Genomic DNA, 24,772 nt, shown 5'->3' with positions numbered 1-24,772 from the left:
TAAGGTCCAGAAAGTTTTAATGTTTTCTTTTTTTGTATTAGTAAATTCTTAGTTCAGAACTTAATGGAACTTTAAAAGATGACCTATTTTTGGACTTTATTTTGAAAAGTAATTTGTTCACACTATGTCTTTTTATTCAAATTATTTTTGTTTTTCAAATGTTTGTCTATAAACATGAGATATAATTATTTGAAAGTAGTCAATTTTTGAACCTTAGTAAATCATCACTTTAATGTTTTTTAGTAGTAGAGTTTATTAAAGTTATTTACACAATGATCCCTACATTGCAAAACCAGTATTTCTTTAAAAACATATGTTTTGAAACAACAAGAAAATGCCCAACAGCAATTTTTAACTTCTTGACAGTGTTTTTTTTTTTCTTCAAGAGAATGCTGTGGCTATAACATTCACTTTGTACAGTACCATTGGTACCAACAAGAAATATTCACAGGAATAAGTGAAATATAATTTTGCTATCACATACCATTATTGTTATTTTTCTTGCTTTCCAGTGTCTCATATTTCCCACAGTTTGAAACACTTAGATAGTAAGCAAGAGCCTGTTGATACTAGAGATTGGTTCTATAGAAACCATTTTACTGAGGACCTGCCCACAGCACATAGGTAAAAGTCATACATATTTTACAATAAAATTAAAGAAGTATACAAAAGGATTATCATCCCTCTGCACAGCAGAGGCATTATGACACATATTTTAATTTTACATTACTATACCTGGTAGACATCAGAAAATGTCCATAATTATAACAGCATATGACCATTATTCAAACGGCCAAAACAAAAATAGCAATGAAAACTTCTAATTTGAAAGATAATTTGATCCATGACTCAAAATGAAATGGATTTTGGGATAAACTGGATTTTTCATGATTTGTAGTTTATTAAGAAAGGAATGCCCAGGTAATAGTATCCTTCACCAGATAAAAATATATGATTATACCCTGTCCTGCCACTTAAAATAACACAGATTTTGTTCATCTTGCTTTTATTGTCAATTCCTCCCTTTTCCCTCTATTACAAAGAAAACTTCCCAAAGGGAGAACTGTTTTATACAACATGTCTGATGGCTTATTGGTGATGCTGTTTTTACTCTTCAATAAAATCCTTGGCTTTAATAAAGATCATTCAAGAGAAGCTAGTTGGAGAAGTGGGAATGCTGGATTTGAATCATTCAAATCATTATTTTTAAAGATCTTCTGTAAGGAAGATTTTGTAAAAATTCAGAACCTATTCTATTACTCTTTATCTCACTTCTTGACAATATATGATATTCAGCTAATCACAACAAATACAGTAATATGATAATTTACTTATTATCATACAGAATACAAAATTTGAATGACTATTTCCCGTGGTGTTAGGAAAGATCTATGTAAAATGAAGTTAAGATCAAATAAAGGTATCTTGATAAAATAGCTCATTTAACAGATTCAATCTTTTAAAAAATTGAATACAGAGAGTTTGGACAAGTCATTTTCTTTCCTTTTATTTTACATTTTTACTTTACTTGAGTAAAGTTTTATTAGGCTAAAAGACCTCCAGATAGAAAAAAAAGTATTTCAATTTTTCTCTTCAATATATACTTTAATGAATAACTTGAAAAGGGGCTATTTGCAAATCTTTGAAGGCATGAAAATTTTCCCTGAAATACTTTTTAAAAATTAAAGAGGATGAGTTAGAAGCCAATCACAGCAAGTCTTAGAGTTACCTTGCTGAAATACATTTTAAATACCAAAATACTTTTAAACTTCAATTGCATATTCATCTAAGATTTTAAAAAATACTATAGGAAAATAAATCTAGAAATATCTTACATAAAAATGTGGCCCTAAATTTGGAAGAAATGACACTAATACGCATATCACCCTCTTCCCTTTAAGAATTAGAAACTGCATAAAATAACTAGGATGATAAATATATGTAGCTACCTAGGTTAGGTGTTATTTAACATTGTGGGTCATGAACACACCTTCAATGCCAACCCTAGAGGTCATCTGCAGATTATATATCAGGATGAGCTTGTCATTTCTATTTTGCACCTTTCCTTAATATTTCTACTGGTCTTTACATTTGTTTGTTTTTTCTTAAGGAAAAACTGTAAGTACTCTTTCAGAATATTTAAGGGTTACATTAGCTACACCACAATTTGAACTCTAGTGCATGCACCTGTGTACCCAGGCTTGTGTATATGGGTACAAGTTCTTATAAAAAGTATGTATACTAATATTACAGGATACATAGTAAGGAGAAACAAATGAAATATAATGTATGGCATATGAAAGGTACTATAATTTAATATTGAGTTACAATTTTAAAAAACAAGGTATAAATTATTTTTGTGAGGTTAAAATGATGTTTAACTTATGGTGCATTCATTCTTAAGAAACTAACCTTGGAAAGCAGTGTAGAGAGATTAATTGATTTTCCCATTAAGTCTTTTATCATCCAGCAATTATTCCTTTGCATTTTTTAATCCATTCAAGTATCTTCAGGAGATATGTTACTGCACTCGCATGTACCTTAATTCACTTCAACATTTACAAAATAACATTCACAAACAAAACAACAGGAAACACCCATAAATATTAATGAGTATCTAACAAACATGACACTCAAGTGTCTTAGGATTGTTTTAAGTGACATTTTAATTCCATGTTCTCTGAATCCTCATGTAAAAGAGAGTTGTATTGAAGGAAATTTCAGGCACAGTTACATCAGCTATGACTGCGGTACCTTATACGTTAATATAACTTTATGTATCCATTTTGCATAATATGCTACTCGGACAAAAATGCCAGGACGATTTGCAATGGCACATCCACGACCAGGAACAATAACTCCAAGAACCATTCTCATTTTATGTTGTTCACAAACAAGCGGGCCACCATAATCCCCCTAGGAAGAAGATATGTGACAACAACAACAAATAATTATTTTAGAAATAAAATTGAATGATTCATTAACATTTTCTATATAGATTTGTATCTCAAAGGTACATATATACAAAAAAGAGAATAACTTTAATTTAAATAAAATTTATGTACTAGCCCTCGCCGGTTTGGCTCAGTGGATAGAGCATCAGCCTGTGGACTGAAAGATCCCAGGTTTGATTCCAGTCAAGGGCATGTATCTTGGTTGCCGGCACATCCCCAGTAGTGGGTGTGCAGGAGGCAGTTGATCGATGTTTCTCTCTCATTGATGTTTCTAACTCTCTATTCCTTTCCCTTCCTCTCTGTGAAAAACCAATACAAATATACTTAAAAATATATATATATTAAAAAAATTTATGTACTAAACCATTAATTATCTTTCTATTGAATTAACTAAGACTGAGATAAGTACAAAAGTTCAAAGTGTTCTATAATGTGTAGTATTCACTTGAGAATGACATATTTTCCATCTTTGAAAGTGGATTTTGGCTCTTTTGAATGCATACTAACACATAGCCACTGATAGCTATTTAAGAAGGTACATTTTTATATTTATTTTTACTTTCTTCTGATGTTTAAAATATGTTCAATGCAGAAAATTTGGAAAATGTAGATAAATGCAAGCACCAAAAAACCACCTGTAATTATACATGTTTAATGATTAAACTGCATTAAATTTCCTCTTATTTGTAAAACTTTTTTTCCTTTCTCTAATCCTGTCTCTAAAATGATCTTAACAAGTGAAACAAAAACATATAATTGATAAAAATAATTCTGTTTACTATTTAGATATTGCTTTTCCCGGCTTAAAGAAGGAATGTTTTTGCACTTACTATCGGCATCAGTAATCATACATAGTTATGCTTACATTTTGTACCCCTCCTTGAGGAAGGCAGCCTGTGATTCTATGGCATTTTTTGTATGATAACCCTGTTATATCATCAGATATAGATATGTGATAGATAGATGAATAGATTGGTTTTTTGCGTATATTTTTATATTCACATATATGGGGTGGGGCAAAAGTAGGCTTACAGCTGTTTGTATGGAAAATAATACAATATTGTATATATAAGAATACAAAAATAAACACTGTATTTCACATACTCATAACTGTAAATGTACTTTTGCCCCCACCCTATATTAAACTATTGCTGTATATAATCATTACAAATGTTCTCCATCACTTTCATAAACTATGTAGCCACCAACAATTGTGATAAATGACTTTCAGCAACCTGGTATGAAGAAGAGTGTTTGACACTATCTTAATTCTCCCACAACAGCAAAGTGATGAGATAGAAATAAACTACTGCAAAATTTAGTTCTGTGATACAGGTGGAAAGAAGAGAGCTATCAACATTCTATGATGGGAAAAATCAAAGTAAGGGTGAAGTAGAATATAAAACAGTGAAAAAAATAGTTCATTCTATGAGACTTCATATAAATCATGCCACATGAGTTAATAAATTTGATTTTAAAATAAAATCACCAGTAAACTGCTTTATCTTCAAAGCAATTTGCATTGGATACCTTTTACTAAATGTGATGCTACAAACATTTGGGAGATTTATTTTTAAGTGGTTTCAGTGATTTATTGCCCTGTGTTTTTTTTTTTTTTAAAAGAAAAAAAAATTCTAGAGGATAAATCCATTCTTGAGAAGTGGTAGAATCAACCTGAAGTCAAATCTTGTCCATATAATAAAAATAACAAGTATGTGATAATGTGATGAAAACTCCAAGGCTAAAGTTAGGAATCTAAGAATGTATAGATGATAAACCGGATTACAGGCTATTCCTGAAGAGCAGTTGCCAAAGCATTTTTAGTAATGGCTGTAGGGCTGGGGTGAGTGCATAGCATCTTAAATGATAGCAAAGATTGGGTCTAGCTCAAACTTCATGCTCACAAGGCTCTTAGCAGGGAAGGAAGGAGGGAAGGAAGGAAGGACGGAAGGGAGAGAGGGAGGGAGGGTGGGAGGAAGGAAAAGAGGAAGGGAGGGAGGATTCCTTTCTCCTTGTTATTTTCATTAGTTATAATGAACACAGTAATACTGACTTACTGGAAAAACGGAATTTAAAAGTGGTTATAAATATATAATCTGTTTCTAGCCATATCATCTTAAGCAGTTCTAAAATATTCTTAACTAAGTAAATGCTTTCTTGTCAAGAATAAATCTCAGAGCAATATATTTAACACATGCATTTCTATAAATATTAATGTTCCATACTTGGGCCATTTCCTACAAGTCAAAAGACATTTCACTAATACTGAACTCAATCTATGCTTTGCTACACATAATATTCTACAATTCCACAGCTCCCAGGCTTAAGGAGTGTGTTGTTACATTCAAAAATACATCTAAAGTAACAGTTTAACAGCTTGTCTATGTAAAACAGGGATAGGAACACTGCCAAGTTGAAAGAACAGTTGCCTAACAAATTATAATGTCCAAGCTCTTACAGTCATAGACTTTGACCTTTTGGTTTTTAAAATAGAAATTGTTAACACACACACATGCACACACACACTGACTTAATGAAAAACACATTTAAAAGTTAAAAACTAGACAGGTATTTCTTTTAAAAAATATATATTTTTTATTGATTTTAGAGAGGGACAGGGAGAGAAAGACAGAAACATCGATGATGAGAATCATTGATCAGCTGCCTCCTGCAAGACAGTGCCTAGCTACTAGGGATTGAGTCTGCAACCTGGGCATGTGCCCTGAACTCCTGGTTTATAGGTGGACTCTCAACCACTGAGCCACACTGGTTGGGTTAGATAGATATTTCTTAATAAAATTATTAATATATTCCACTTAGGGAGAATTTGGGAAGATTAGATAAATTTAGAAAAAACATTAGAACAATTAAAGCTATTATATCAAAATCCTATTGGATACTTCTCATTTATACAGCTTCTTTTAGAGTTCTGGCTCTATTAGTTTATTGGGGCTTTTTGTTTGTGTTTTGGGGTTTTTTGTGTTGTTTTTAGAGACAAATGCCATCATAGTTTACTGCTAATGAAACATGGATTGTATCACTGTTTAGTTAAAAAAAAAAAGTACAAAGATAATACAGGGTTATCTTTCCCAATTCCTCTCTCTGGGAACATGTTGGTGTATAATGATTTTCATTTGAAAAATATAGACAAAATAAACATGCAAAACTATGCTACTAATCACTTATGCTTTATTTGAAAAGCTCCGTTTTTACCTCGCATGGTCCCGCTGCAATATTTTCAGCTCCAGCACATATTTCAGATTCATTCAGAGTCACCTTCCCTTGATGATATTGGCTGCATTTCTCATTCCCCATAATAAAGAGATGTGCTACTCTTAATAGACCATCAGAGTTGATCACTAGAGTGGTGCAAAAAAATTACAATTAATGAGCATAGGGTCCAGTGAGAAAAATAAGAAGCAAATACAATTTTTAATAAAATAAGTATGGTATTGCCTGATCTTATGAAAAATAACTTACACCCAGTGTAGCCCCAGCCGTAAACACTGCAAGTGGTTTTTTCAGGAATTATGCATCCATAATTGGGTAAATCAATTGTACTAACAAAATTATCCAGGACAGCAGGTCTGAAAAGACAAAATATAATGGTAGTATTCTTGATTGGATTCAGTACAAAATTAACAGATTGAAATGTAGTGTTAATATTTAATATGATGTTTAGAGAGAATAAAAAGTCATGTTTCTTAAAAAAGAAAACAGAAAAAGGGAATGTGTAATATATAATTTAGAAATCTGTAGTAGATGGTAGGTAAATTAGTTATGCACACATATACATTCATATATTACACATGACTTATGTTTTTATAACAAATCTACTTGAGAGCAGAAGAATAGCCACATAGTGAAAAGAGCTTTGACAATTTCAGTCTACGTTAAAAATACAAAACCTCCTATAGGAACTAACCTAGCAAGCTTCAGTAATACCAGATCTGATCCTTCAGGCCCGTATACCACCTGGGAAACATTGAGAACCTGTTTGCGTTTCTCATCTCCTCTTCCATGGACATCATGAATCCCAAGCCAAACTTCATAGTCTTTCAGGTCTTTGTTTCTAAGTAAAAAACAAAAAATGTAAAATATAATTTTAAATTGTGTAAAGATTATTCATATATATTATTTTACCTTACACGTACAGAAAAATCACCTAAATTTAAAATCTCATTCAAAGTATAATAAACAGCAACATATTTATTATGCAAAGTTCTAATGGCTAAAAGCACATATAAGGGATGGCTTATAAACTGATGAAAATCTAAATGGCTGTTTCAAAAAATTTTGATTATGTTTTGCTAGAGAGAAAAAATTTTCAGGCAATTTTACTACAAAGTTTCCTTTTACTTCAGCTGTGTGTATGTTTGGTTTCTTAATGGGGGTGGATGATTTATACTAACAAAATCGGTGTGACCTTGATGAGAATCAGGAAGTTAGCTTACAAATGCTGCCTCCCATCTTTTTCTTACAGCGCTTCTCAACCTGTGGGTCGCGACCCCATTTGGCGGTCGAACGACTCTTTCACAGGGGTCGCCTAAGACCATCCTGCATATCAGATATTTACATTTTGATTCATAACAGTAATAACATTTCAGTTATGAAGTAGCAATGAAAATAATTTTGTGGTTGGGTCACAACATGAGGAACTGTATTTAAAGGGCCAGAAGGTTGAGAACCACTGCTAGACTGGTTCATTGGAAATTATTCCCAGGATGATCTGGAGGCAGTCTCTACATAAGAAAGCAAAAATGAGGATTGAAAGTTTTTGATAATTCACTAAGGCCACCCCATTAAATTCAATAATAAAAAGAAACAAAAAGAGAAAAAGAATTTGTATCTAGAAATATAGAGTGCAAGAGGTTGTAATTAAATTATTTGCATAATTCTAGCAACTTTCCCCTCAAATTAGAGTAATGCCAATTGTGGGAAAAGGTGAATAGAAGCAGCACCGAGTAAGTAAGTATAATTAAGTCAAAGAAAGTTTTGTTAGTTAAATCTTAAAAAAAAAAAAAATTAGTGTCTTCACCCCATGCTGGTTAATCTCTGTTAAATAAATACACATACTAAGTCTAAAAGCTAAGTGGAAGCCATGCATATTTTTAAATGCTCAAACAAATAATTGGTTTCAGAAACACTTTACCGAGAAGGGAAACACTGCCTGGCGGTAAGAATCCAACTTTCCTTTATCAATGATCCTCCGCAGATATGTTTATTTCTACAAGAAAGAGGGAAGAGAAACAAGTAACATCTGTGCAGGAAGGTTGGCTGCCAATTAATGTGAAATCTATGGCTATGTTTGTTCAGAATAAATGCATTTGAGAGAAAAATGTAGAAATTAACCCAACTAGAATAAAATGAGTAATCCTTTTATCAGAAAGATGATGTTTGGAGACTGTAGCATTAGCATTTTTTTATAACGTGATTACAATTTTATGAAATCAACTTTATTTTTGTATGTGGAACCCCGCCACTACATACCAAGATTTATTCCTTGTGAGAGAAAGTATGTGCTACACATATAGGACAATTAAGATGAACAAAAATATGAACCTGCATAAAAACAGCATAGGCCTATTCAGTGTTTAATTATTGAAAATGCAAATTTAAGTTTTTATTTACACTCTAAAAGACATGTGGTGGCAGCAATATATAAAATTTGGACACTATTTTCTTCATTCATTACCATTATTTAGCTCTGAGATGTTAACTTAAAATACAACTGAGTTTGAATACATTTGTTTGTTCAGCTTAAGACCAGCAACATATCTTAAAGCAAGTTTGCAAGACATATCATCTGGAAAAATTTTAAGATATTTGTGGAGAATAATAAACACTAGTACATTTATTTGGTGATATCCAAAATCTGTAAATCCATTGTTTTTTGGCAGAGAAATAAAAAAAAAAGTAGAACTTTTCACAATTTACATTTCCAAAGTGTACAGATGTTCAGTGCTTGAGAGAATAATAGCAAAAGATTCCCAGATTAAGACCATGGTTATTTATGGCCTGTACCACACAGGAGGATAAGAGTATATATCGAGTTTTAATTTCTGTTCCTCTCAGTATGTGTTTTGGAAGAATAGCTAAACAGCTGTTGTTACTAGAGAACTTGGATTTAAAAGAAAAATATTTTTCCCCTAAAAGTTTATAGTACTCTGATCTAATGAAAAACAATGTTATCTACTTCTCCTCAGAAACTTCCAAAGGAGTATCCTTATATATTGTATTGGTAATAATAAATTCATATGTGCATACCTCTTTTTTATGGAGTTATGAGATTTGCAAAGAATAATTAATTTAGAGATGTGGATTTTTGAAACATTTTCTATAATAAATAGAATGAAACACTCCCCCCTAAATTTTGCAGCCTTCATTAAATCTTCATCTTGTACAATTAGCTTTAAAATTCTAGTGAGTTTCACAATTCTATTTCAGTACTACACACCTAGGACAGCTACCCTACAATTATCATTACACATATTTATAAAAGTTGGTCATTTATTCCTCAAAAGAAAGACATACTAGAAGAGAACTTTAGACCATCTTCTACCTGGTATATATCAAAGGATTCTGTTTTTAAGAATTGTCTTATTTATAAAAGAACTTCGGTTTCAAGTTGTCTCTTTTCTACTTTAATATCACTTCATTGTAGTAAAATATGTACTTTCTTTCTCTACTCTAGGAGGCTATAGTTCAAGGAACAGGGAGGGTTTCCCAAAACAAGTTATATCTGAGTTGGTATTTGAAGAATGAGAAGGACTTTCCAAGCACAAAATATGGAGGAAGAAAGCTACAACTGTAGTGGGAAGTACAGCACAAAGGCTTAGAGGGGAAATGTAAGGTGTCTTAAAAACAATAGAAAATGTGGTTAGAATTCAGGTTCGTTGTGATGAGGTTCTAGTAAAGATGGGTATTGACAAAAATATTTTAACATTTTGATTACCATATGGTATAATGCATGTAGTATATAGAAAGTTTTAAGATCATATTTTAAGTTACCTCTCATTTTCAATATAAAACTCTTACAACAGAATTACTAACCTTAATTTTTGTATAACAGTATATTTTGCATAGTTTATTTCACATAGAACATACCATTCATTCTTTAAAGCATTGGGAAATAGACATGCCCAGAATTTTTTATCTACACTAAATATTACAATAGCAGGAATACTCAACCTCACTATTGTTTTGTTTTTAATATTTATGCTTTGTTCTCACCCCTTTATTTTTATTGATTTCAAAGAGGAAAGGAAAGGGAGAGATGGAAACATCAATGATGAGAAAGAATCATTGATTGGCTGCCTCTGCATGACCACCACTGGGGATTGAGCTCACAACCTGGGCATGTGCCCTTGACCAGTATCAAACCTGGGACCCTTCAGTCTGTAGGCCGACACTCTATCCACTTAGCTAAACCGGCTAGGGCCATCACTATTGTTTATTAATATTTTTCTCAATGGCAAAATATTCTAGAATTTAAAATTAGTGCCATTCTCATTAGTATGACAAAGAAAATTCAAAATTTTAAGAGAAATATAAAATTTCTGATATAATTATGAATAGGCATGTTAGAAAATAAAGTCACAATATTCTAGACTGGGAAATTAATAGCATATGCATTATAACTAGTCTGGTGATATCAAGGTATAAGTACGTTCTGTATGTTTTGCTTAATCAGAATTGAAGTGCCACTTGTAATTAGGGGCAATGCCAACACATATGGGACTTTTGTGAACATTTAAAAGGGCACTATACATATAAATGATGGAATACTACTCAGCTATAAGAAAGGATGAAATAGCGCCATTTGAGAACATTGTGCTAAGTGAAATAAGTCAGTCAGAAAAACCTAGGGATCATATATTTTCACTCATATGTGGGATACAAAACTGAAACTGGTGAACACAAACAGTAGTGGGTTGGGACAGAAAGAGGGTGGGGGCAGAAGGGTTCCCTAATATATGGTGACAGGAGAAGATTTGACTTTGGGTGGTGGGCACATGGTGCAATATACAGATCTTATAACATAGAAACCCATACTTGAAATCTATATGTTCATGTTGACCAATGTCACCCCAATCAATTTAATAAAAAATAAATAAAAAGATACTATAATGAAGAGGAACAAATTGCAAAATATAGGGTTGTTTGGCAAGCAGAATGTCATTGATCCTCTCTGGAGCCCCCCTCATAGGAGTGCCCATGGGGAGGGCACAATCTGCATGACCACATATGGCCATACTGCTGGGAATACATCTTCTGCAAATAAGCCAAATGCATATAATTTGTGTCATTAATAATTACCTGTATTTCAAACTAACCATCCATCCTACATTTGTTCGTGTTGGAATTCCATTTACAACTCGTAATTGTTTTGTTTTGGCGCAAGATATGACAGGATCTAAAAAGAGAACCAAACATAACTTATATACATAATTTATATACATACATTTTTAATTAAAAATTAATGTTGACATTATTACAGGAGTCCTCCTCCCCCCATTTGCCCACCTCCACTCTCTCCTGCCTCCACCTTCCTTGGCCCTTACAAATGATTGTCCATGTCCATGGGGTATGCACATATATTCTTCAGCTGTTTCCTTCACTTTCTTTATCCAGTCACCCTTACCCCACTCCCCTTAACATTTTAACAAAACATTTTTTAATACTGTGCCTCTCAGCAAAGGTACCTAGGCAAATGTAACTACTATAATTCTGTCAGAAGAACATTTAAGGGTGAACATGTATTGTGGCTACAGTGCCAAATCAGGCCCCACATGTTTGCGATCCTCATCTTAGATGAATAACACAGAAAAACTAATCAACTCAAGGTCAACAGCATGGCCATGAGCATGACAGTGGCTTTCCTCACCCAGCACTAAGTAGGAACAGTTCTCCATGTCTCTTAGTGATTGTATTTTCCCCACCAACCTCAACATAAAATTTAACTATGTCATTTATGGTGGTAGTTTCTAAATGCCAACGCAAATCAATAGCCTGAATGAAACAAACAAACCAAAACTATATTGGGTTTATTATTTCTGAAATAGTAAAGTGAGAAGGCAGAGCAATTTTAAATTAGGTTATCAATATTTGAAGTATTGATATTATATCCAAATGACATCATTACTATGTTCAAATCATTATATCCAAATGACAATACAGAATTCTCTGATTTAAACTTTTTCCTGACCCTCTTCTTTGTCCCTTGCCTTATCCTAGCAACTAGTCTAAAAATGACCTCTATTACCTTCTTCAGCCTGGAACAAAGCAAGTGGCCTCTTAAATCAAAACACTTGAATGATTTCCTTTAGCCCCCAAAATATGCAAAAATTAAAAACTAGTAGCTCTCAACAGATTTTCTTAAATGGAGGATTGACCGAGCCTCTCAGGCTGTGTCATCTTTGGCCTAGCAGGGCATGCAAAGAGCTTTAAAAATAGAGCAAGATGGAGGTGCTGCATAATTTCCCAACCTTTTGGTTGCATTCCTTCTGATTTTTGCATCTTTATTAACTTAAAAAGAGGGTAAAGGTCCATACATTCGTTTTGGCCAGAATTAAAAGAAATATAATGGCTTTTTCTATGTTAAATGTAACTTCTTACAATGTCTGCTACAGAATTGAATTTTGATATTTAATATGCAGTTACCTTTGTAACCCTATACATATGCACATAAAAAAATTAAGCAAAAATAGACTAACTTATTTTTATAATGGAAGTTAATATAGTGACAAAGTATTTTCCTATGAAGAAAGTAATGACTCATTTCTGACACATAGAGACACAGATATACAAAATATTACTTACGGTCTAGGTTGACTATTGTAGGTGTGGTATCACCTTCACCTGTAAAAATAAGTATGTACATGTAAACATAATTCATACAGACTTATTTCTATAATATAAAACCAAAGCTATATACTGCAATTGAAATGTCCATGAATTGGATAATTTACTAAAATTATTGACATTTTATTCAAAGATAAAATGTAATAGTACTCTTTTGAGTAATTATGTGTCACTTTTACTGGACAATATTGAAGGTGTGTGCCTAGTGGTAGGGGGTATTGTGGGGGAAACCCTGTTTTATGACTGTGGAGGGTGTCTGCTGGCATCAAGGAGCTGCCTCATCCTACCAAGATCCCCCAACATCATACACAAGGACCATTTCATTTAATAGCAGTAATACTTATTATTGCTTGCTTGTGCCATTCATATCGATAAATTATGTTTTTACCGTAATGTGGTCCATTTATATTTTTTCTGAAAATTATTTTTTTTAAAATACAGTGGAGGATAATTGAAACTTCACATGCTTCAGAAAACTTTAAGAATTCCAGAAGGTAGAAATCAAAATCATCAATGGGAAAAAAGAATAACAATATAACGTTTTTCCTTAGAATATTTCAAAATTGTTTTTTCCAGATCATAGTAAAAAATATAGAAAAAAAGAGAACACTAGAAACTGGAAATTAATTCTAACTAAAACTTCATAACTTACTCCTTTTTCATAGCTTCTTTACTGAGGCTTAATTGCTACAAAAAAAAAAAAGGCTTAGAAGATGCTAGGATTTGAGAGTACTTATGCAGTAACAAATGAGGCACAATATATTTCCTGGAGTTTAATGTCCGACTGTTCAGAAGTGATGGCATTTAGTCAAGCACTGTTTAGACCCAGCTGCTTGTTAATCCCTGGAAATACTCTGAGCTCAAATAAACCGACAACAAAAGAATAATGGCATATGGACTCCTTTGTAATAGATGCAAATTTGATTGTTATTTATAGAGAATCTCAAGAGTTTTTACTTAAGCTCATTTACCAAGTCTAGGTAGTTTAAATGAATAAAGGTAAAGGAAAACATATAAATCTCCTTATTTACTTTCCCTTTAGCTTATCCTGAGGGAGGGTTTTGTCTTAGAGTCAGCTGAGGTCAAGGTTTTAGTTCATAGTACAAATAAAGATTGAGGTTGACTGTGGCTCATTAAAACATCAAGGACAGTGGTTTTTCCACTCAAGTTAAGTACTTAAAATTTCTAAAATAAAAATTATAGTTATTTCTTATGTTGTCCTGATGAAAAAGACTATTCTATCCTTAATTGCATATCAAGTTTTCTATTTCTAAGAATCAAGCTAATAGAAGAATGCAGTATTTAGTTCATTTGTACCTTAATAAAATATTTAAAATTTAAAAATGTATACACATAGTAAAATGTAGACCTAAATAATAATTAATTAATATTATTGATATTAATATTAATTAATTATTGAAAATATATACATTTTCCTGTTAAGCAAATATTTCCCCCACTTTAGAATTAGCTGATATACCACTTAGAGTCAGATTTCTGGAGATTCTGGGATGAAGGCTAGATTATGAATTTTAAAAAAGCATTCTAGTTTCTTCTGTTGTACATTTTGAGCAAAACCTTGAAAAACTGCTCTCTAGGCCTTTTCCATTTTACCATCAAATACTATTCTCAATTTTCCTCTTTTACTTCTTTCCCACTATTGCCACCATAGTACCCAAATATAAAAAAATATATGTATTGATTCAACTTATATTTTGAAGAAGGAAAACATGTCAATTATAAAAGTTGTATTTATGTGTTGTGATTCAAACCATAAACTGTTATTGAAAACAAAAGAAACCTTTTAATATATTCTTAAATTTTTGAGTCAGGTTCAAACTTTATGAACATCACATATTTCTCCAGGCAGATATTGATTGCTCCCATTTTCATTATTTATTTTAATATTAATATATGTTTATTAAATAATTATATTTGCAATTATTTACATAAATGTCTTTTTTCTACACTGAAAATTATGTAAAGGTAAGAAACATTGTTTATATTGTTGTAGTAGAGGCCTGGTGCACAAAAATTTGTGCACTTGGGGGTGTCCCTCAGCCTGACCTGTGCCCTCTCACAGTCTGGGACCCCATGGGGGATGACCAGCTGCTGGCTTAGGCCTGCTCCCCAGGAGATCAGGCCTCAGCTGTCAGTCAGACATCCCTCTGGCAGCCGGGGAGCCCTCGGGGGATGTCCACTTGCCAGCGGGGAGCAGGCCTTAACTGCAGTCAAACATCCTTAGAGCTGCTGAGGGGGCAGGTGAGGCTCCTGCCACCACTGCTGTGCTGGCAGCCGTCAGGCTGGTTTGTGGCTGAGCAGAGCTCCCCCTGTGGGAGCGCACTGACCACCAGGGGGCAGCTCCTGCATTGAGCGTCTGCCCCCAGATGGTCAGTGTGTGTCATAGTGACCAGTCATTCCCAATTGTTCTGCTGTTAGGGTCAATTTGCATATTACCCTTTTATTATATAGGATACCTAGTGTGTTATATAGGACTTTGCACATAGTAGTAACTCAATTTTAAGTTGTTAAAAATGAATAAATAAATACAAACTTAAATGTAATAACTTGCCCAAGGCACTTATAGTAATAGGGTTGGAATTCTTACCCTGAGGTCAGAGATAAAGCTCTTAATCACTACACTCTTAGTTGTTAAAAACTAAGATTTTTTTCTAAGCTATATTGTGTTTGTGTACAGATAAATGTCTAAACATTTCTCCAGTCTTATTTCTGCATATTTGATTTTAAAAATATATGTTAAGTATAATTTTATAAGCATTTTTTAAAGTAATAAAACCTTTACATGATTTGTACCACAATTGTACTGTGCAAAAATGATTTATATAGTCTCTGCAGTTAAATAAATACAACCTCAAATTTTCTAAAGATAAATTTTATTAGCCTTTCAACAGTGGTAAAATGTAAATAAATCCTGGCTATAAATATTAGTTAGAAAGATGACAGTGTAAAAATATTTATTAAAATTAATGTTCGAAATAAATTGAAGTAAAAATGAGTTATCTGCAATAGCATTTAATCAAATACTAGCAACACCTTGAAGTCTTTCAATAGCACAAGACAACTTTTAGTTTTAAAATGTTAGTTGGAAATATGTTTTTAAAACTTTTAAATTATTAGAGCCCTGTGTCCATTAGGTTTATAATCCAAAGCTCAGTTCCCTGGGATTCTATTGGAGCATTTTACTCTATGTGCTAAAACTAAGCTACCGGGATTTTTACATATCTGGAATTCTGTAGAAAAAGCATTAGAACCTTTTTTAAAAGCCAGATCATTGACTTTTTTTCCTTCTCATTGGAGAGTCTACTAGCCTTTGTTAGTCCTTTTTTTAAAATATATTTTTATTGATTTCAGAGAGGAAGGATGAGGAGGAGAGAGATAGAAACATTAATGAGAGACAATCATTGATTGGCTGCCTCCTCCATGCTCCCTAGTAGGGATTCAGCCCACAACCCAGGCATGTGCCCTGGCCAGGAGTTGAACCCATGACCTCCTGGTTCATAGGCCAATGCTCAACCACTGAGCCATGCCATCTGGACATCCTTATTCTTAATCACAGAAACTTCACAAAAATTTTCCATGAGGTAAAAGTAATATTTAGAAAAATTACTTCCTTTGGCTATTTTTTAAGTTTTTTGTGCCAAAGAAGTAGGTTTGTTTGTTTGCTTGTTTGTTTTAGCATTGAAACTTGAAAGACATCTTCTATAAAAGAACATTTTCAGGACCTACGCAAACCCTAATGTGGGAAAAACAGAACACCAGAGAAACACTAATGAATTTGAAAGGCTATGATTAGAGCTGATGAGATGAAATATAATAATATTAATAATATTCCTTTGCAAACATGTTTATTTATTATTATAGAGAATTTCTTTATTAAAAATAGTGATAGATATACTTGATTAGCATTGTGTTTAAGGTTTACCATTTTATGCTAAAATTTCACAATGTTTCCACTTAAGGTGAGAAATTATCTCTTTAATTTTGTCATATATTAAGGAAAAATATAGAGTTGTTTATATTTCATGTTTTAAAGCTAACATTTCTTCAAACAATTGCCTCTTTTAAAAAGGGTGCTTTTACTGTTATTTTCAAGGTACTTGCTGCTGGTTTGTCTCACATGTAAAACATTCTTAAAACAGACTAGTACTGAACTTATCAAAGTATGTCCTTTTTTAAGTAGGAAGGTAGTTTAACAGTGTTTAAAGATGTTGGCTATAAACATGGAGCTGTGAGATACATAGTATAGTACAATGGTCTCTTGCTACTGTACAGTTTTATAATAAGACTTTTTCATTCAATAATATATTGAGGATATATTTCCATATAAGTTGTTCTCAATGGGGGTATTTTCCCATGCTCCCCTACCATCACCACCAAGGGGACATTTGGCAATGTCTGGAAATATTTTTGATTGTCATGACTGGATGTATTGGTAGTACTATTGGTATGTAGTGGGTAGAGGCTATCATGCATCTTATAATGCACAAGACAGCCTCCCACAACAAGAATTATCTAGCAAACAGTGTCGCTAGTATTGAGGTTACAAAATTTCTCCATACTACTTCCAGATAAGCTTTCCCATTCACAAAGTAATGCAGAATTTAGAGAGTTGATCACCCAGGCTCTCAATATTATTGGGCATTAACAACCATTTTCTTATTTGCCAACCTGATAGGTGGAAATTATTTCTTATGTTTTTATAATTTCATTTTTCTTACAATTAAGTTTTAATATTTATTTATCAATTATATTTATTTTTGAGCATTTTTTCTTTACTTTTCTCCTAAGTTATCTTTTTCTTACTTATATATAGGTGCTCTTTTATGTGAAGTGTATCACACATATATTTTACATATACAGTGGGGCTTTGACTTACGAGTGTCCCAACTAACGAGTTTTTCGAGATATGAGCCATCTCTCGGCTAATTTTTTGCTTTGAGTTGCGAGCTAAAATTCGGGTTACGAGCCAGCTTCAGATACCCCACCGCTAGTTGGCGCAGCGAACATCACAGTGAACGCCACATCATCCCAGCATCACGTGTCTCACTAGTTCACTTTTTGATTTGACATACGAGTAATTTGAGTTACGAGCTCCGTCACTGATCGAATTAAACTCGTAAGTCAAGGCCCCACTGTATCTTTTACTTTATGCACTAATACTCTTTTTTTTTTAATTGATTTTCCACAGAGAGGAAGGGAGAGAGATAGAGAGTTAGAAACATCAATGAGAGAGAAACATCGATCAGCTGCCTCCTGCACATCCCCTACTGGGGACGTGCCCGCAACCCACGTACATGCCCTTGACCGGAATCGAACCTGGGACCTTTCAGTCCACAGGCCGATACTCTATTCACTGAGCCAAACCGGTTTCGGCACACTAATACGTTTTTAACAAAATTCTCTTGGGCTCAAAGAGTGGATGGAATGCTCCATACTTCTTAGTCTTAGGCTAAATAACTAAGAAGATAGAAGCACCACTACCTCAGGTCTCTTCTTGGGATGGTTAGTGGGTTGGGGGCCTTTGCTGAAAGCTCTGCTACATTCAAAGGCTGAACAGATAGTACTGGTGATGAGAATGGGGAGTTCTTCCTAGAGCAGTCATATTAGAGCCATGACCAATGATTGTTTCTGGATTCAATTTGAGAATCTTCTGAGGAAAGAAGGTCTTCTTTTAAAAGGTCAGCAGAATGACCCGGTTGGCATGGCTCAGTGGTTGAACATCGACCTAGGAACTAGGAGGTCACGGTTCAATTCCTGGTTGAGGGCATGCCCAATCCTCAATGTGTGTGTGTGTGTGTGTGTGTGTGTGTGTGTGTGTAGTACATTCTCATTAAGGGATCAAATGCATTCCTCCTATATTATTATTTCACCTCTGATTACGATATCAATTTAGAGAAGATGCAGTATATTTAAAATATTTCACCTGAAAAAGATCATTAAATATACTTACAACGAGAAATAGGGCAGTAATCCCAAGGAATGAGAGGATTTCCTGTGTAACACCAGGGACCATGGGCATCATCATCAGGATTCCGACAGTAATTCTTATTTAGCTTGCTAGCATCTGGTTCCCAGAAGATATGCCTGCATAAACAAAATACTCTGAACATCACAAGATGCTCATTTTGTCCAAAAAACCCCAAAATGTCACCAAGAAGATAAAACCCGAGCACATAACTTTCATTAGAGAGATGGCACAAGCTTCAACTGATACAAATTTTGATTATTTTGTTTGATATTTATTTTGTTTCTACAGTTTGGAAGCATGTTCTCTAGCTCAGGAATATGGAATAGGGCTGAATAATTAGCATAGTTAAATGATGAAAGATTTTATGACTTTATTTCTATTTAATAATTGCAGTGGTAAGGCAACAATATACCTGTGCATGGAAATGAACACTGGCAAAAAAAGAGAGCAGATGACAAAGAACATCAATATTATAAAATAACTAGGAAACATAATCCATTGCAAAGTACTTTTTTGTTTCAGTGACATATGAAGCATCTCTTGCAAAATAACTTTGCCAAAATACAAGAAGAAACATTGAGAAATTAATAACAATGTACTAATAAAATAGTTAAGTTATAAAATATCATTGGTCATAGAGTTACAAAATGTGATTTCTTGACAGATAACTGAGTAATATTTTGGCCTTTCATATTTTACATCTTCACTAAATTTGTTATAAAAGAAAAGCAAAAATATTGTATAGAAGACCATACCTGCTTATATACCTGCTTATGTGAAATATATATATATATACTGTACATAAGGTACAATATCATTACTGTACCTTACTAAATATTTAAATTTTATAAATGTATACACATAGTAAATTGTGGACCTTAATAATAACAGCAGTTGTTCTGCTGTTCTGCTGTTCAGTCAGTTTGCATATTATGCTTTTATTATTATAGATTGATATTTATATTTACTTCAGTAATATTAGTGGAGTCAAATTCCACATGGCCATCCTAACCAAATCATGAAAACTATACATCTAACTGGATTTGTTTTGGATTATTTATTACTACCATCTTAACTGTAATTAATATGTAATTTTAAAAATTGGGAAGAGCTTTGGACATGGAAACTTAGATCATCTTTTCAAACTCAAGTTTATTTTCTGGAGCAATAACAACAGCAAACACATATAATAAATACTATGTGCCAGATTCTATGTGATTTACATATATAACCTAAGTGCCACCACGTAACTTAATCATTCATCAATTTCCTACAAATTATTTCCAAGTGACTTTTAACTATTTCCAAAAGTAATCTTAAGCTTAGTAAATTAATAGTTATAACCATTGCAATATCTAAGTAAATGTTACATCTTTCCAGTAATATGCTGCTAAATATTTAACAACTGGAACTCTGAAGTGTGTAGGAAGGGAGTCTTCATACGTTGTCCCTACTGATTTTTGTGGTGTAAATACTTCCCTCATAAAAACATTGACCATCTAATGAGAAATCAGTAAAGGCAGAGTTAGTACAATTGTCTCTCACAGGTCTGTCCATAAGAGCTAGATCCACCCCTATGTATTTCTAAAAATGAGTTTTAAAATAGCAGTGTTCAAATTAGCATTTAATTTTAATCATGCTGATTCCTGCCTAAAATTCATTAATGAATCCCTTTAATACTCAGGATAAAATCCAAACTTCTTTAAACAGCTTCCAGGACTCTATATAGTCTTGCCACTGGGGAATTCCTTGGCTGTGGACAGTGGCCAAATTATGTTGTTTCAAACGTCCAAAATTATTTCTGATTTTCGAACAATTCAATCTTTAGGCTTTTGAACAAACTATACCTTCTGCCTAACTCACTCTTTCTCCCACATTTCCTTTCACCAATTTCTACTTATCTCATGTCACAGCTAATGTCCCTTCCTCTAGAAGTCTTCCTGACGATCAAAGGTTTGAGTGGCACTTCTTTGCATTCCCACAGCATAAAATATGCTATTTTCATAATTTTTACAATATGATATTGGCTTTTTCTGTCTTCTGGCATTACATACTAGAATGTAAGATCTATGAGGACAGAATTCTGCTTATGCTTGAAGTCCTAGAGCTACTGTGCCCAATACAGTGGCTATTAGCTACATATGGCTACTGAGAAAACGATATGTGGCTAATCCAAATTGAATGGTGCTATAATTGTAAATATAGGCCAGATCTTGAAGGTTTTACATTTTAGTATAAAAATGTAAAAGATCTCATTAATAATTTTATATTGAATACATATTAAAATGAAAAAGCTTTAGATATATTTGATTTATAATAAAAACTATATTTACAAAAACAATCCTGCCTGTTTATTTTTACTTCTTTCAATGTGTCTATTAGAAAACTTAAAAGTACATATGAAGCTTACATATGTGAAATGCATATTTATGTTAGAGAACACTACCTTAGAATTATCACTATTTATGAAGTAAATTAATTGAAACATTATCATCCAGTAGTAAGTACATTTTGGAAGAGAATAAAGGCTTTAAAAGTTAAAGTGCGGCTGGAGGCAAAATGACTCAATTTCTCTGAGTGCTAAAATTCTTATTCACGCATATAGAATGAGTCAGTTTGATAACTCATCTAATGTAACTATGCGTATATTCTGGGATATTTTATGTCACAACTATGGCCTTTCTTTTGTAATTTCAAACACACTAACACTATTGCTAGGTTTGAGTGGAAGATAACTTATTTTTCTGTGAATATGTCCAATGTTAAAATCTCTACTTCTTTGAACTATATAGAATTTTTTCCAATTACATTCCTTTTATTTTAGAAACATTTTATATGTCTTTCTAAGTTTTTAGGAATTAATTGGATATTAAGGTATATATGTACATGAAAATGGTAACTTACTCAATTTTTATGAATATTAATAATTAATTATGAGAACATAATAATATAATGTACTACATGAAACATAAAATTTATCACTTAATTATGCCTGGTCTTATTAAGTAATGTAAATTATTTTCTCAATATGACCATATCCTCCATAAAGATGGAGTCAAAATGTATACCCAATTTTTGTTAATGTTCCCCATGGCACCTATCACAAAGCAGAACATACAGTAAGTGCTCAATAAATATGTACTGGTTTGAATTTCTTATTTAAAAGTTTGCTACTTAGAGATAAAATATTAAATTGAGTTGCATGAATAATCAATCTAATGTTTTTGTTAGCTTATGATGATATATAAATAATGGAAAGAAATATCAATGTGCATAGCTACATATACCTATTACTGTTATCACTACACTAGAGGCCTGGTGCACAAAATCTGTGCATGGGGGGGGGGTGAGGGGGGTGTCCCTCAGTCCAGCCTTCACCCTCTCCAATCTGGGACCCCTCGGGGGATGTCCAACTGCATGTTTAGGCCCGACCCCACACAACCGCATCCAGGGATCGGGCCTAAACTGGCAGTTGGACATCTCTCTCATAATCCAGGACTGCTAGCTCCCAACCGCTCGCCTGCCTGCCTGCCTGATTGTCCCTAACTGCTTCTTCCTGCCAGCCTTATCACGCCCTAACCACTCTCCTGCCAGCCTGATTGACACCTAACTGCTCCCCTGCCATCCTGATCACCCCCCAACTGCCCTCTCCTGCAGGCCTGGTCCCCCCCAACTGTCCTCCCCTGCAGGCCCAGTCGCTCCCAACTGCCCTCCTCTGCTGGCCTGGTTGCCCCCCACTGCCCTCCCCTGCCAGCCATCTTGTGGTGGCCATCTTTGACCACATGAGGTGGCCATCTTGTGCGAGGGTGTGATGGTCAATTTGCATATTACCTCTTTATTATATAGGATACTATATATTGTAAGAAGAAATTTACACACCGGTGTAAATCTTCCATGTTCTTGTCCCACATTGAGCATGTTAGTCCAGATCGTGTTTTGGATAAATTGCCCATATAATTTTTGCCATTTCCACGATAACAATCTAAACATAAATAAATACATGGAAAAAAAAACTAGTGAATACTAGGGAATACAGATAGAACAAAAACAACATATACATTCACAAAAATCAACATAAGAATTAAATCACTCTAAAATCTGTACAAATTATTTATTTTCAGCCAAATTTCTTTTTCATTAAAATGAGATTTTATGCAGTAAATTGCACATTTTAAAAAAAATTAAACAGGTGGCTTTTAAGGACACTTAAAGTGGGAATTTTTAGAATGACATATATATTTCCCAACATTTTCTTCAGAAAAGAATGACATAATGAACACTCATATACTCATCACAGTTCTTGTGTTTTAATTTTATCTTTCATGTGATTGGGATTTTGAGTCACCCAAGCCAGCTGTGTTTTGTTGATTTTTAATAAGTTGGGTGTTTTTTTTTTAAATGATTTTTAAAGAGAGGAAGGATGAGGTATAGAGAGATAGATGTGAGAAACATCCCCGTATGTTAGCGAGCACTGCTGCCTGCCCACCCCCTACTAGGGATTGAGCCTAAAACCCACAACCCGGGTAATGTGCCCTGATTGGGAATCAAACCAGGAATAGAACCAATGACCTCTTGGTTCTGGGGTCTATGCTCAAACATTTAGCCACATCAACCAGGCCAAGCCAATGCTCTTTAATTTCATCTTTTATTTGCTCATGAATAAAATCAATTTAAACACAGGAATATTGAATAGATGATATTTTGTTCTTTTCAGAGCTTTTATCATTATTACTGGAGAGTTTGATATCTTCATTAAGTGGTGTAAAAGAAAAACTTCTTTTTATATAACAACAAAAACAAAAAATGTTGAGGCCTTTGAGACTAAGTAAACATACTGCCAAGTAATAGTCACTTAATGGCTTAGGCATACTTTGGTTAATTTTGCGTGAATTAGTACTATGCTGGTTTTAAAATGGTTATTTTTTTATTTCCCACACTTCTTTTTTAGTCATCATTTTCTTATACATGTATATTTCCTTCTCCCCTGCTCCTTCCATTTAGGTATTATTACTGCCAGTAATAGCAATGGTAGTGGTAGCAATACTACTGTTAGTAGTCAAAGGAGTGATATAAATGTGGACTTATGAATTCTCTTAAGTGTATCTCACATAATCTAATAAATTGTGTTTTATCAACATTTATAAAGAAAGTCTGTAATTTAAGTTTTTATTTTTTAAACAAAGTTATTTAAAATTCAATTAGAAGAGCATTTTTACATAAGCTAATTCAGGTGTTGCAAGATTTGAGAAGAAATTTCTAACTTATCAAACTATATGTGAAATTTATATTTTCTGGTATATGGAGAGGATAACAGCAACATTCTTGTGTGTGTGTGTATGTGTGTGTGTGCACGCGCGCACGTGCCATTAGCTTGGCAATATCAAATGATAGCATAACAGTGTTAAAATTTCACAGCTGTATGTTGAATTGTCTATTAAGTAGGACTTCATTTTTAAATTGCCCCACAGAGCCTGCACTTTGTTGTACTGTATCAGCACAATATATTATTAAAGAAAAACAATGCAATAAATGTTAAAGTATTAATAAAAAAGATGAAACATGGAATAATGGAAAGATCATTTTAAGGAGGGTTATATTCAGTCACAGCTGTGCTAATCTGAGTATTTAGCTAAGTTATTTAAATTCTATAAAACTAATTTCTTTGTCTATTAATTTGTGCACTTACTAGATAAACAATAACATCTATGTAACTTCTAAAATACAAAACTCTCATTCTATATTACTTGATCTTTCAGTAAGTAATATATATGTACTGTACACAAAAGTGTCTTCATATATACCAGAAGCTTATCAAGCAATTGCTCTTTTTTGCCTCTCTGATCACAAATTATCAGTAATAGCTTTAATGAACAAGATAGGAAGAAAACATCCAGTAGATACCAAGACTCCCTTAATCATTGGTTTTAACTTTATTTCCAAATGACCTTTAAAATCTGCCAAAGAA

General features: G+C 33.2%; 1 protein-coding gene across 2 annotated transcripts in view; it reads right to left on the bottom strand.

Annotated features, from left to right (window-relative positions):
* Nucleotides 1–1,610: 1,610 nt before the first annotated feature.
* HGF (hepatocyte growth factor) overlaps nucleotides 1,611–24,772 on the bottom strand; it is a 68,261-nt gene continuing 45,099 nt past the window's right edge. For both annotated transcript variants that reach the window (XM_006777146.2, XM_006777147.2), the window contains exons 10-18: nucleotides 22,687–22,789; nucleotides 18,790–18,923; nucleotides 12,777–12,815; nucleotides 11,274–11,370; nucleotides 8,107–8,181; nucleotides 6,880–7,026; nucleotides 6,435–6,541; nucleotides 6,168–6,313; nucleotides 1,611–2,916 (exon numbers count right to left, since the gene is read on the bottom strand). In XM_006777146.2, coding sequence (XP_006777209.1) covers nucleotides 2,740–2,916; nucleotides 6,168–6,313; nucleotides 6,435–6,541; nucleotides 6,880–7,026; nucleotides 8,107–8,181; nucleotides 11,274–11,370; nucleotides 12,777–12,815; nucleotides 18,790–18,923; nucleotides 22,687–22,789 — 1,025 coding nt within the window. In that variant the 3' untranslated portion in view covers nucleotides 1,611–2,739. The remainder of the gene's footprint in view (nucleotides 2,917–6,167; nucleotides 6,314–6,434; nucleotides 6,542–6,879; nucleotides 7,027–8,106; nucleotides 8,182–11,273; nucleotides 11,371–12,776; nucleotides 12,816–18,789; nucleotides 18,924–22,686; nucleotides 22,790–24,772) is intronic.

The sequence above is a fragment of the Myotis davidii genome, unplaced genomic scaffold, assembly GCF_000327345.1.
Source record: "Myotis davidii unplaced genomic scaffold, ASM32734v1 scaffold49, whole genome shotgun sequence".
In the NCBI taxonomy this organism is placed as follows: Eukaryota; Metazoa; Chordata; class Mammalia; order Chiroptera; family Vespertilionidae; genus Myotis; species Myotis davidii.
The sequence above is the reverse complement of the archived record's forward strand: the minus strand, read 5'-3'. Positions and strand labels throughout refer to the sequence as shown.